Source organism: Lissotriton vulgaris, unplaced genomic scaffold (genome assembly GCF_964263255.1).
Source record: "Lissotriton vulgaris unplaced genomic scaffold, aLisVul1.2 SCAFFOLD_1635, whole genome shotgun sequence".
Taxonomy (NCBI): Eukaryota; Metazoa; Chordata; class Amphibia; order Caudata; family Salamandridae; genus Lissotriton; species Lissotriton vulgaris.
In genome coordinates this window covers 422,646-437,845 of record NW_028254874.1, presented here as the reverse complement: position 1 = coordinate 437,845, position 15,200 = coordinate 422,646, and the positions used below count along the sequence as shown (strand labels likewise).

The window sequence follows — 15,200 nt, the reverse complement described above, 5'->3', positions numbered from 1 at the left end:
TTGTAAATCTGCCCCCAAGTTTGTTCAAGGTTAGAATACGGCTGACCCTCCATAACCCCTACGATAAAATGTGCAAGGGGTAATATACGCCTCACATCCCCAGCATGGAACAGGGATCACCCTGCATGAACGTTAAATATATCTTGACATAGGCCTCTAAAGACCATTACCAATCAAAGAACCGAGCAGGGGATCTAACCCCTTGAAATGATATACTCTTATGTCAGTATATGGTACACCTGTGCGATATCATCTGTATGCCAATACCATCGGCAATGAAAGATGTGATATATGTAATCATTTCAAATGCCAATAAAAATGTTTTACAAAAAAAAAGTAACTTGGGCTTCCACTGGCAACTCAATTTTTTGAAATACCTTGGCATAATGTTTCCCCGTGATCTCACAACTTTCATTAGATACCATGAAACAAAAACCCTACATAAAATGAAAGATTTACTAGAGACTTGGTCCCCTAAGCTTATTTCGTAGTGGGACAGAGTGAATTAAAATGATGATTACACCCCTGATCAACTTTATTTTTAGCATACTGCCCGTACGACTATCTAACAACTTACCCTCTGTGGTGGATAAAATCACTTCATCATTTCTATGAAATAAAAAAAGAGCCAGAATCTCTCACAAGAAATTAAGGTGAAATTGAAATGATTATGGGTGTAAACTCCCCAACAGGTTCAACTGGCAAACCACCTAATTCGCCAGTCAAGGCGCAATTCTGCTCCCCAACCGTATTGGTGCCCTATTGAGCAAGACCTTGATCCACCTTATCGTATTGTCTGAACCCTAAGGATGTCATGGCACAAACCTTTAAATTTAAAAACATTTTAGCGGACAAATCAAGAGCAATTCTGCTTACCACTATAATATCCTCTTAACAACATAAGTGATGTATATGTTAGAAGCGTGCTATGGTTTGTCTGCCTGACTATATTCCCACCCTCTCTTCCAGGCCTCTGTTCCCTACTATTCTTCTTCTTGATCTTCTCTTTTTGGGGGATACTAAATCATACCATGTGTATCTCCTTTGCATATTCTTTATTTATAGTATTAGTTGTTATTGTAGACTTGTATCAGACAGCAAATGCTTTTCAGGTATGTATCATCTTCTTTGTTAAAATAAGTGCACTAAGTACCACTATGATTCCCAAACTGTCTGTCGGGAACTATTGTATGTTGAAATTTTGTAAGTATTTACTATCTACCAGTACCCATATTTGTTAAGTTTTATATCGTATTTACAGAAAACCTCAATAAAACGGAATAAAAAAAAACATATCACTTCTCATCATCATTCACACTTAAAGCTAATTTTTGCATGAAACTTTTTTTTTAAGTACTTAAAAATACATTTAAATTGTTTACAGTCCATTTAACCACTCTCAAAGGCAATAGCATGTTAAGACATTTGTATAGTGGACAGTCACAGTCCACATGAATAAGGCCTTCATTCAAAAGTGGCCGCAGGTTTGCAGCATTACCACAAGGGGCAACAATGCACTAGGATCAACTGGCTGACATAACATGCAGGAATCAGGTTTTGCATATGCCTGCCTAATATGAATGCGTCATTCCAGGGCTTTTCCTGGGTACAATGTCCTCATAGCTTGACCTGGAGTTACTGCTTAAAATGGTATTAAGACCACACGTGTGATAGTGGCCTATACATCCAGAATAGATCAAGTTGTGGCTGGCTATATAGCCATGCATGTTTCCTATGGCTACTTGATTACATTACATTTTTTATTCTGAAATATGTGCCATGTATTGCCAGAGCTCATAAGAAAATCAACACCCACCCATTTTTGCAAAAATTTATTAGGGTTGAGCGGTTGAAGTAATTATCCTGCTAACAACCATGATTTCATGTATTTTTCTTAAATGCTCATTGATGCTTTAAAGTGTGGCCCCCATTGAGTTTCAGAGCTTGGTGGCTTGCACCAAGAAAGGGAAGCTGCCTATGGATTTCTTACTGTAAGGCAGTATGACTGATTTGTGGTACTAGTGTGGAGTGCAGTGTTGTATTTTGTTTTTATTGTTTACATTTAATTGTTAGGTATTATGGTCCTTCCCTTTAGGAGGCCCTGTGGATTATATTAAATGCTTTGAACAGCTACAGATAACCAGTGAGGTGTTTGCAGAGTTTAAGGCAGAGTCTATCTGCAGCTTTTTGGATTGACTGCATTTTGCATTTGATAAGCAAAGGGCATCAAGGTATGGACTATTGGCATAGTCAAGCTTGGAGTTCACAAGAGTGAGTATAGCTTATAGTTTTTGTTGGTATCCAAGGTATTTGAACATGAGTTGCAGAGTTTTCATTGTGAATAATGTACGCCTCTTGACCTCATTGGCATGCGGTATTAGGGACAGATTTGATTCTAGGGTTACTCCTAGGATCCTCACTTCTCTTGCACCAGGTGTTCCTTGAGCTATATGAACTTGACCAATCTTAAATGAAAACACAAAGCATAAGACTGTTGCAGTGATTCTAAATATTCAACAAGGAAACTTAACAAACTTCAATTCTATTCTCTGGGCAAAAAGGCTTTGCGTTTTGTTCATCTCTGCTGAAACATTAATGCTCAAGGGAGATAAGGAAAGGGAATAAATATTCCAAAAGTACACCACTTAGGTGGCATATTCCACCCATATTGCTTTTATTATAGGTCCGGCATTGATCCATGCCTTGAGAACTGTTATAAATTATAAAAATGGATCACATCCTACCTTACCAACCAACAGCAACTTTTCAAAAAGGATCTAGCAATCCTGGTCTCTCCCGGTCACCTGTGGAGCCCCCCTGGGCTCTATTCTGCCACCCATCATTTTTAACCTTTACATGGACCCCGTGGGAGCTATCTTTGCAAACAGTAACATCAAGATACCTCAGTTTACAGATGACAGCCAACTATGTCTCAAAATCTTCTCAGCCAATGACAGACAGGGACTCAAAGCCAGTCTCAAAACCCATACAAACCTGTAAGTAAGTAAAATCTTTATTGTATGATTACCTAAAATCGTTTACAAAAGACAATGCAAATGACGTCTTAAAACAGGCATCGAATGTGAAACTAAATGGTTAAAAGCCATACAATGTTTGTTTAAGTTAACAAAAATATATATATAAAATGTCAGCATCAGGAAGTGCTACGGCCAGTGATATGGGAGCAGCAAATTACTTAAAGAGTTATTTTGTGTGGCCTACACAAAATGAGTCTTCAGTGGGCAAAACCAGAAACCATGGAGTGCGTGGGCATGCAGTGTTGTGCCATGCGCACTTGCATAACATTATGTTGTGCGTGAGCATGCATCGGCAGATTACAGTGAATTACTCCAGGGCTACTTTGTGGCCCTTTATATTTTGCATCCAAGCCAATCGCATGTGCATTTCAGGCGAACGCATGCATAAAAACCAAATAAACCTGGAGCATCCAAATGCGATAGAATGTGTGCATTGGGCCATATATTGCCGCGATCTAGGGTGCCGAATTGGAGTGAAAATTTGTGAAGAAAAGGAGTCTGGTCCTGGGACTAAGGGGTAGCTGGACCAATTTATAGTGAACAAGAAAGAATTGCTGACCCCCACTTTAATGTCTTGTCTCCAGTTTTAAGAACGCACAAACAAAGAAATTATCTTCTGTTTGTAGGGGTATTTTATTTAAACCCTTTTGGAATTTATCAAATTTTTTATATATATTTTCATGAGTGAGAAAAACACTTACATACAACGTTTATACATATATACAAAACTACTACACAGAAAACATATATACAAATATAGACAAATTATGTACAAAATTCTTGTTCGCTTCCTCTCAGTGCCTGCCGGCAGGCACTAAAAGAAAGCGAACAAGAATTTATTGTTTATCACTTTGACTTTGTTTTCAAAGTTGGTATTGATCTTTCTCAAAGTAACTTTGTTGCCTTTTTTGTTGCTATTTCACTTTGTGGCAATTGTAGTGGAGAAATATTTCGCAAAGATTTATTATTTGTGGATAAAAAATCGCTACATTTGAAAAGAAGATTGTACATAATTTGTCTATATTTGTATATATGTTTTCTGTGTAGTAGTTTTGTATATATGTATAAACGTTGTATATAAGTGTTTTTCTCACTCATGAAAATATATATAAAAAATTTGATAAATTCCAAAAGGGTTTAAATAAAATACCCCTACAAACAGAAGATAATTTCTTTGTTTGTGCGTTCTTAAAACTGGAGACAAGAAATTGAATTGGAGTGAAAAAGCATATAAGATGAGTTAAAAACAGAACTCCTCCCAGATCAATGAAGGTGAGGTGCTAAAGGCGGTGGTGAAGGTAAAGTGCATGAATCTATGTGGTGCATATTTGTGCAGAAGACCCCACCAAGAGATTGCGCCAGAAGTAAATAGGACGCTGGATGTAGGGTCAGACCCATGCAGAGCACCCTCGAGTAATGCAAGCTCCATGAATACCAGCATGCTCCTCGGGATCCTAGGGTGCGAGGTATGTATGTAGAATCACTCAGTGCCAAGCCAATTCATATGAAGTGCCCCCTGAAAGTGTTTATGCGGCAATAAACGACCAGTGGCTTGTGTACACAAACATGTATGTCAATAAACTACCGGATGCTAAACTCAATGAAAACTAGTTTTCTTCTGTTTACTAAGAGCACCAAACATCCTATGATCCATTCTCCAACTTAAAATCAATAGGCTTCATTTCCACACTGATAGAACAGGCCAAGTCCCTTCGATTCACCCTTGACTCCAACCTCTCACTCACAGAACACTTTGCCAAGAAGACCAAAAGAGCCGGGTACCAAAGTGGAACTTTTTTCCACCCGAGAAGCCTTCCATTTTGAGGTATATAGAGGCAGTGCTCTGGTCAACAGCATCTCAAAGACCACCCTCACTCCATGTAAGACATTATTCAAGCAGCACTATGAGGCAACAAGAAGGAGCTAAAGGTTTCCAACAACATCATACTTGCACAAAAATATCTATAATGACTTTCCCCGCAAGCACAGACCATCTTCAAGATCAGCTACATCACTTACAATGCCATTTACAAAAACACACTGCCTCCCTAGCTAAAAAACCAACAATATCATTCTGGGTGTCAGTTCCAAAAGAGGAGCTCCAACATGGCCAGACCAGAGACTAAACACTGCAGTAAAGAGAAAACAAGAAAACAAGCCTCCCCAGCCTATGCCCCAGGATATGGAAAGTACAATAGAAAGAAATGAATGTAAACATCATATAATAGGGAACACTATAATGGAAACACCATTATATCAAAAAATATAGTGTTAGGGTTAGTAGCTAGGCTATTGGAATTGGGTTAGATTAGGGCCATTTCCCCCCAAAAAGATGAAATATTTAAAACAAAATAAGGGAGAGTGGTTGGACCTCTCTCTACAAAACAGTTTTAATATATTATGTTATACATGCACATATTGTGTATTTATTATACTTATGTTACTGGGTTTGGTGTTTGATCACAAAAATTGTGAAATATGGGCAATATTTCACATGGTTCACATGGCCCCTTGTGAAATATGGGTTTCATCATCATAATACCAACCCCCAAGATAAGTTACAGAGCTTTACTATTGCCATGGCCCACAACAATTATTCAGCAAGGATACCTATCTAGATTATGTGGCAAGGTATCTAAATTGTGCAGCAAAAAAGCCAAATGATGTGCCACATTTTCTGGCAGTATTCTATTCATCCATGTGAGACAAACAATATTTTTGTGAAATTGGAAAATTATGAAGACATTGTCATAAATCCATAATTATGTGGTACAGGTTGCAGCCAAAGCATCACATCAGCCACTGTCCCTCATATTTGTACATTATTTTATCAACATTGTTTTCATGAGATGGAAACCTAAACATTTTAATACCAGTCAGTGCCCGTTCTTAGCTGTAAAAAATGCATAAAAATGCAAAACATGTAAGCCTGTCTTGGAACAGTGACAGGTGCAATAACAAATTGTTGATTACATTTGTCCTTTAACAGACTGTTTCCATAAATATTTGTAATCAAACAATTCTCATTTTTAACTTCAGCCTTTGCCCAATAGGCCATGATAACATACTTAGAAGCCAATAGGACCCTGGTAGTCGAGGTTCAGATCTGATTACAGCGCTTTCCAATAATTTCCAATTAAATTTATTTTTCTCTCATGGTAAGCTGAGGTCTGAGCCTGAAGCAATTATCCTGCTCTCTTGATTTTGTTTTCAATCCCACATTAAATTGCCTACGACCACCACACTAAGATAACAGTAGGTGTTTATAGACTATCATTAAGATGAGTCCAAATTCCATTTACAATTTTTGTGATGCTGGCCTCAGGCAGAGTTTTACTTTTCGTGAAATTAATTGTATTGTTATATTCATGAGCGTAAACTTATTTAAGGATTTTTGTTATAACACCGTTGAGTTGTTCAGCAGGAGTGTGTTGTGAAATCATTCAAACTAGGTGGACCTATTACATTTAATAAATTAGTTGAGAGAATAAAGTAACCGTTACCTAGAACCATTATGAACATTAGTTACTTAGGGCATGATTTAGACATTGGGGAAAGGGTACTCCATCGCCGCGACAACAGAGTAACCTTTCTGCCAACCTGAAGGTCCACCGACCTCATTTAGAGTCAGACAGACTTTCAATGTGTAGATGATGGAGACTACTTCATGTCCATCACCTAAACGCATCTCCGATGGCCCAACGGAGTAACGGTCGTAGGAGGTTTGGCCAAGTGTCTGCCCTCACGCTTTAGAGTGGGCGGACCTAGGCAGTTTCACTACCCGTCAGTCACTGCCATGAAAAACATGGCGGTAAGAGGCAGTGGAAACTTTTAAATGAGAATGCTCTCATGGTGAGAGGATAATTTTTTTGTTTCATTTTTAAAAAGAAAACTCTGCTTTGGGATTTTTTTGTTGAAAATAAATAAAAGTTTATAAGTTTGACAGAAGGCTCCGTCATGTTGATGGGGTTGTCCATCAAACTCCCATTGCCTTCCTAGGAACCGCTGTGACAAAGGTTCCTGGAAATGCAAGCGATGTCCACACGGGAGCGGACAGCTCTACATAAAGTGGGCGGAGTACCCTCGCCTTGGTGGTAGTTAGGTACTCTGTGATGGAAGTGATAAATACTCCATCTGTCAATAATTAAATCAACCCAAAGTTGAACCATCCACGCTACTCCTAATCTAGGTTGATGCTTCAGACCCAGATTAGAAATGCTCCGGAGGATTTGGTGATATTTATTGCACCAAATGAAGTTGGGTTCTGAAGTCCTCATGTGTGATAATTAGCACCGAAACTATTTGTCCCCTAAAAATAACATGCAGATTTTAGTTTTTTAATAACACAATAATCCATTCAGTCAGAATTTACTGAGCCTTTTTTTTTATCGAAAAATGTCAGCAGTTTTGACTTGCCAAAATTTAAAGGGCGAAATCAGGAGATAGTGAACCTTATTCCACCACTAGTAATTGGGACCCCTGCAGCGCAAGGGGTACAATTAAAAGAGGTGCTTTTAATCAAGAACTTAGAGCGCATCCCATAATAACTCGACGAAGACCTCAGTCAGCCCCCCTCACCCAACTATCCAGTTTCTTTCACAATATTATTCAGTCCGTTGTACCAAAATCTGCTTCTAGATCAACAAAACATAAACGTAACTCCTTTCCCTTCTCTTGTTTCCTTTTGAGTGACTGGCTAGATAGTCTAAATTTGCACCCTGATTAATAGTGGAATTACCTTCTCTACATGTGGACTGGACTGCCGGAACTGGAGTTTTTTATTTTGCTCATTAGACCCATGTAAAACGCTCTGATACCCTTGGGTTCAGCCAGCGCTATATAAAACCTTTTTAAATAAATACATACAAATAAAATGCCAGTGGAGCTGGTATGATTTTGGTCAATCCTTTGCTAACCTAATCCGTTTTGGAAATCACCAGTACAACACAGGGCTGCCACGTTTTCCTTTTTTCTGAATTCGGGTGATAATAGACCAGCTCCATTCCTAAAGTGTGAATAGTCCTTTTCAGCGTTTATTATATACCGCAGTCCTAATCTTCCTCCCGCGCCCCATGTTGAGCTTTAGCAAAGAAGCCTCAATGGTCATGGTTCCATTAGGATGGAGCCAACATGTGCTTCAGACACAGGATTGACTTTTGGTCTAAAGTGCTGAACTAATTTGCCATGAATCTTCTGAAATAGGGGGCAGTATCACACACAGTAAGCCCTGGAGGGGATAGTTTAAGGCACAATCTAAGCCACAGTTTTGGGATGAGTGTTGTCTTAAATAGTTGAAGTGCTGGAGCTGTGCTATTTTAAGACCTTAGACAGTTGTAAATTGATGTTTGTCCCTGGAACTAAAGAAATGCTGCTTTTGAATGGAAGTGTAGCAGGATTTATTTACATATCTAACAAAACAGGAAATACCACAAAGCAACAAGCAACAAAAAAAACAGCACAGCAGCATCACATTGCAAAAATGCAACACAAAAGCGTAGCATCACAAAGTCAACAGAACACATGAACACTTCAGCAAAGTGCCACAAATCACATTTGTACACATATTCATATCACACATTGCCACCTCCTGTAGTCTGATAAAAGGTGCTTGCACTAAACACTGCCTTAACTTACCATCAAAGGCATGAAATATTGCCAGTCAAAATTGCTTCCTGATCCAGCCCAAATGGTTTTGTAAATATCTATCCACATTACCCCACCTTAGGAATCAAAGTCAAAACCCACCAGATGCTTCTGTTCAATAGTTTCCTGCATCACATTAGTCACATAATATGTTCTCCATATTTCACCCTTAATTTATTTTAACTTTTGAAAAAGAGTACTTCCAGTCGACCTAAAACTATTTCACCTTAATTAGCTGCCATTTTTATACACACAGGGGCACATATACTAACCTTTCATGCAACACAGGGCAGCAAACAAAGTTGCGTTATGCAAAAGAGAGAGAGAAGAAATGCTCCATATTTACAAAGATAAATTGTAAATAATAGATTAATAATATTAGTAATAGATCATGTTGGCACATTGTGTGCTGCCTAGTGACAACGCAGCCCCCCTTGCACTACAGTGCAAGGGTACCTGTGTTACATGCAGGATTGCTTTTGTGCAAGAGAGCACACCTTCCTGCACAACAGAAGCCTTAGAGATGGCTGACGGAACAGACTCCTTTATAGACCAGCGACATGCTCCGAGAGATGGGCCGACTGCGGGGTTTCTCGAAATGGAAGCTAATAGACATTGTACGCTTGGTGGACGTAAGGCAGAGACAGGCAGTGTTGTCGTTCTCAAAGTTACAGACAGAATTTCAGTTGGCACCCATGGAGTACTATACATATCTGCAATTGAAACACGCATTGAGTCGTCATCTTAAAGATGGGTATCAGATCCCTGAATACAGTCCATTACAGGACAGATTAATGTTGGACCCAATTCCGGAGAAGGCGCTGTCCTACACATACAAAGAAATCATAAACAACTCACCAGATCTACTAGTCAAGGTAGGAGAGGAGTGGGAATCTGATGTGGGCCTATTAGAGGACTCTGACTGGGGGGAAGCAGTGCAAAGTCCAGGGGCGGTGGAAATTAGGCTATTATTCAGACTAGTCTACTTGCGGATATTGCATAGGTCCTACTCAACCAGCACACTTATGTTTAGATTAGGGCGTATTTCAACTGGGGAGTGCCAGAGGGGGTGTACTCAGAATGGAACATTCTTTTGTATCATGTGGGATTGTCCGGTTTTACAGACATATTGGACAAAGGCGGTCCGCATAATGCCAGAAGGGTGGAACAGCAAATCCCTTTGAATGCCAGATGGCATTTATTGTGTGGCTGGAGAACTGACTTGGCTCACATATCAAAAAATCTGGTTACAGGTGGCTGCTATGGTTGCTAAAAGGAACGTTGCCGGGGCATGGGGGGCAATCCAACCGCCTAAGGTCTCTCAGTGGAAAAGAGATATGGACTGGTGCTGTGCGGCGGAAAAGACAATTTATGAAAGCAGGGGATGTCCCAGGAAATGGGAAAAGTTTGGCAGCGATGGGAAGATTACAAGGGGATTGGGGGGCATTGATCAGTTAGGGGGGTGGGCTCTGTGATTGGGAGATTCTGACTATTAATATATACGAACGGGTCTTGACTAACAGAACATGTACGCTAATGAAACTACATGCAATCCATTGTAAGCATATGACCATGTATGTTAAAGCTGACTATTGTTTAATAAAAAGAAGTTAAAAAAAAAAACAATCCTTAGAGGCATTTTCAACTTTCTATGTGTGTTGAGGATATAAGGAGGAGGAATAATTATATCGCTCCTCCTTAAGTCTTCATATATCTGGGAATGAACCAAACTCCATGGGTGGACGCATGAGAACGCCCATCTTCCACCCATAGAATGCCTGCCAAGTTGAAATGTAATGTAACGCAGTACAAGCAGCTGCCTTGTGTGACATTTCTTTACAAAGCTGTGCAGGGTGGCACAAATCGCCCCTTGTGTGGCTTTATAAATATTACTGAAGCTTCTGCATCATCCTTGCGTCACCTTGCGCGTTGCAATGACTCCATGATTGACCAAAAGGTCAGAGTAAATGGTAGGTGGGATCCCAGGGGGGGGTTGGGAAAGTTCAGTGCTGTCTCAGAGATGCTTGTTAGACCCAATCTCCAATTCCCAATGGTGGCTTGGCCAAGAACCTCTCATCAGCAACTCTGAAGCTCTTGACCCTCTAGGCGCAGGGGAGCTAAGAATAACATATTGATCTGCTCATCGTATCACGCCATGCCTCATCTGACAGGTTCCGGGTGGTGATAGCGAGGGAGGAGGCTCTATAGGAACACCTGTCAGTATCTACCTGTCAACTCTGAGTTTAATTGACTCCACACTGGAAGCTTCTGCTCGAACCATGCTGCCCTTTGGCACTGTGGATCAGATCCCTGCTTCTCTCAATGCTGGTAGATCTGAGCCAGGACCATCTGAAGTCCTCTTACTTACAGAGCTGTGACGTTGGTGGAGACCGGAGGGACGGCGCGCAGCTCCTGGCCCGTGCAGTTGATAGAACGCTTCCAACACTCACACCTCTCGGGGACGGCTTCCAGCACTAGGAGAAAAGGAGACATGTAATGTATGCCTCTTTCCATAGAGCAAAGACACAAGGCATTCAGATCCGCTCTCCCAACACATCTTAATGGCAGTAAATTACACACTCACCCAAAGGGGCATACAGTTTTAAAAAATAAGAATCAAATGTGTTATTCCTTACTAATAACGTTTCAAATTCTACTAATTCCACATTCATAATGTGCTTAACAACAATTGTATTTTCTTTCTACTGTTTTACAAGCATTGCGTAGACCGCCCTCCCTTTTGTGATCTGCCTTGAATCGCTGAAACAGGAAGTGACGTCAGGGGTTAAGTGGCAGTGTACTCTGTAATTCTGTTACAGAAACAAATGTTCACAGTTAACAGATGGATGTTCAGTTTCTTTTCATCCACGCCTTTCTCGCGTCCAATTTTCTTCTCTTATCCGCAGACAACAGTACCTGCAGCTCTGTCAATTCACCCAAATGCCAAGGGTAGCGGAAGTGACTTCAGTTGCCCTTTAACCTTCACTTTCACTCACACATACACATGCTTACACATACACACGTATTCACAGATACACTCACACTCTGCCTACACATACACACCCTCTCTCTTGCATAAACACACTCAAACCTGCAAGCATGCACACAACATACATACATTTAAAAGCATTTTTTTTACTTACTTCATCTGCCAAGGAAAGTCATAGTCCAGCGAATAATGTAATAGTATTCACTATTAATATAAAATTGGACAAAAATGAGGAGAGTGAAGCCACACCGGCGCCAATCCGGACAAGCTGCTTCTGTTCCTGGCACTCATTTTGCCACTTGCTGAAGCTAGGGGTCGTAAAGGCAGTGCCAGGGGTCACAAGGGGCATGCCAGGGGTTGCAGCAGTGACACCTGGCAACCCCTAAATGACATCCATGACCCCTACCCAGGGGCGGCAGGCATGGCTCATGGGTGGGGGGCTGGGTCGGGTGCACAGGAGGGTCACTGACAACTTAAAAAAACAAGCATTAGAAATGCAATCGGGCTCGGATTTATTTGAGTTTGAGCTAATGGGATTGTAGATGGTAATGTATTTTTGCTAAGTGTTATGGAGTGTGTTAATGTGGTGCTGGTGGTAGTGGTAGTACTGGTGGTGGTGGTACTAGTAGTACTGGCGGTGGTGGTAGTACTGTTGGTGGTGGTAGTGGTAGTACTGGTGGGTGTAGTAGTGGTAGTACTGGTGGCTGTAGTAGTGGTAGTACTGGTGGTGGTAGTACTGGTAGTACTGATGGTGGTAGTACTGGTGATGGTGGTGGTACTGGTAGTGGTAGTACTGGTGGTGGTGGTACTGGTAGTGGTAGTACTGGTGGTGGTGGTACTGGTAGTACTGGTGGTGGTACTGGTAGTGGTAGTAGTGGTAGTACTGGAGGTGGTGGTACTGGTAATGGTAGTACTGTTGGTGCTAGTACTGGTGGTGGTAGTACTGGTAGTGGTGGTACTTGTGGTGGTGGTACAGGTAGCGGGAGTACTGGTGGTGGTGGTACTGGTAGCAGTAGCATTGGTGGTGGTGTTACTGCTGCCCGTAATACTGTTAGTGGTAGTACTGGTGGTGGTAGTGGTACTGGTGGTGGTAGTACTGGTGGTGGTAGTGGTACTGGTTGTGGTAGTACTGCTACTGGTAGTACTGGTGGTGGTGGTAGTACTGTTGGTGGTGGTACTGGAAGTACTGGTGGCTGTAGTACTGGTAGTACTGGTGGCTGTAGTAGTGGTAGTACTGGTGGTGGTAGTACTGGTAGTACTGATGGTGGTAGTACTGGTAGTACTGGCCACTCTGCACTCACTGCCACTCTGCACTCACCGCCACTCTGCACTCACCGCCACTCTGCACTCACCGCCACTCTGCACTCACCGCCACTCTGCACTCACCGCCACTCTGCACTCACCGCCACTCTGCACTCACCGCCACTCTGCAGTCACCGCCACTCTGCACTCACCGCCACTCTGCACTCACCGCCACTCTGCAGTCACCGCCATTCTGCACTCACCGTCACTCTGCACTCACCGTCACTCTGCACTCACCGCCACTCTGCACTCACCGCCACTCTGCACTCACCGCCACTCTGCACTCACCGCCGCCCGCCACTCTGCACTCACCGCCACTCTGCAGTCACCGCCACTCTGCACTCACCGCCACTCTGCACTCACCGCCACTCTGCACTCACCGCCACTCTGCACTCACCGCCACTCTGCAGTCACCGCCACTCTGCAGTCACCGCCACTCTGCACTCACCGCCACTCTGCACTCACCGCCACTCTGCACTCACCGCCACTCTGCACTCACCGCCACTCTGCACTCACTACTTTACTCACTACTCTACTCCTGTGTCAGTTTTCTGATGTTAGTGTGAGCCTCCCTTCTATGTCAGTGTACCAGCCTTAGAGCCCCATGTGATGTGATTGTCTCCTTATAAACTGCTTATTACATACTAAGTAAGCTTAGAAGAAGTAACAATATGGATGACCACTGGGGGTTGGGGAGAAGGGGTAAAGGATAAAGATGGAGAGTTCTGGTGATCTAAAAAATGGACCAGGGGTGATGAATATTTTAGGTAAGAAACTTGAAAAAAAGTGGAAAGTAAAGGGCAAATTTACTAAATGTTAGCGCAACTGATCCCAGCAATCAATGTTTCTGTGTGCGTGGTTCAATTGAGAGAGAAATATTGGCGAGCTATATTTACTAAAAAAGGCCTGTCCCTGCATTCTCCCACTGCACTGCTCCATGATGCACCAGCAGGCACCATTGTGCAAAGGTGTGTGTGTGTGTGTGTGTGTACGTGTGTGCGTGTGCGTGTGTGTGTGTGATGGTGTGAAAACTAGATCTGATGCATGTGATTCTCTACATTGCTGGCCGGCTGTTCATGCGCGCACAGAGCTGAAGGGAAAAAAAACACAGCAGTGCACACGCTCCCAGCACCATCTGCCTTCAATTACCGGCACCTTGGACAGCTGGTAATTGAGGATTTATGTATTCTTCTGCGCGTGTTTCTTAAAAAGTACTGTGACTGCCCTTGAAGCTACAGGAAACTTCTTTCAATTATCTCCGCCGTGAACGCGGCACTACTGGTAGTACTGGCCACTCTGCACTCACCGCCACTCTGCACTCACCGCCACTCTGCACTCACCGCCACTCTGCACTCACCGCCACTCTGCACTCACCGCCACTCTGCACTCACCGCCGCCCGCCACTCTGCACTCACCGCCACTCTGCACTCACCGCCACTCTGCACTCACCGCCACTCTGCACTCACCGCCACTCTGCACTCACCGCCACTCTGCAGTCACCGCCACTCTGCAGTCACCGCCACTCTGCACTCACCGCCACTCTGCAGTCACCGCCACTCTGCAGTCACCGCCACTCTGCAGTCACCGCCACTCTGCACTCACCGCCACTCTGCACTCACCGCCACTCTGCAGTCACCGCCACTCTGCAGTCACCGCCACTCTGCACTCACCGCCACTCTGCACTCACCGCCACTCTGCACTCACTACTTTACTCACTACTCTACTCCTGTGTCAGTTTTCTGATGTTAGTGTGAGCCTCCCTTCTATGTCAGTGTATTAGCCTTAGAGCCCCATGGGATGTGATTGTCTCCTTATAAACTGCTTATTACATACTAAGTAAGCTTAGAAGAAGTAACAATATGGATGACCACTGGGGGTTGGGGAGAAGGGGTAAAGGATAAAGATGGAGAGTTCTGGTGATCTAAAAAATGGACCAGGGGTGATGAATATTTTAGGTAAGAAACTTGAAAAAAAGTGGAAAGTAAAGGGCAAATTTACTAAATGTTAGCGCAACTGATCCCAGCAATCAATGTTTCTGTGTGCGTGGTTCAATTGAGAGAGAAATATTGGCGAGCTATATTTACTAAAAAAGGCCTGTTCCTGCATTCTCCCACTGCACTGCTCCATGATGCACCAGCAGGCACCATTGTGCAAAGGTGTGTGTGTGTGTGTGTGTGTGTGTGTGTGTGTGTACGTGTGTGCGTGTGCGTGTTTGTGTGTGATGGTGT

General features: G+C 42.7%; 1 protein-coding gene across 1 annotated transcript in view; it reads right to left on the bottom strand.

Moving 5' to 3' along the window:
* LOC147659385 (relaxin receptor 1-like) overlaps positions 1-15,200 on the bottom strand; it is a 219,062-nt gene that overhangs the window by 113,924 nt on the left and 89,938 nt on the right. Inside the window, exon 4 of the mRNA XM_086951781.1 lies at positions 11,050-11,155. Coding sequence (XP_086807907.1) covers positions 11,050-11,155 — 106 coding nt within the window. The remainder of the gene's footprint in view (positions 1-11,049; positions 11,156-15,200) is intronic.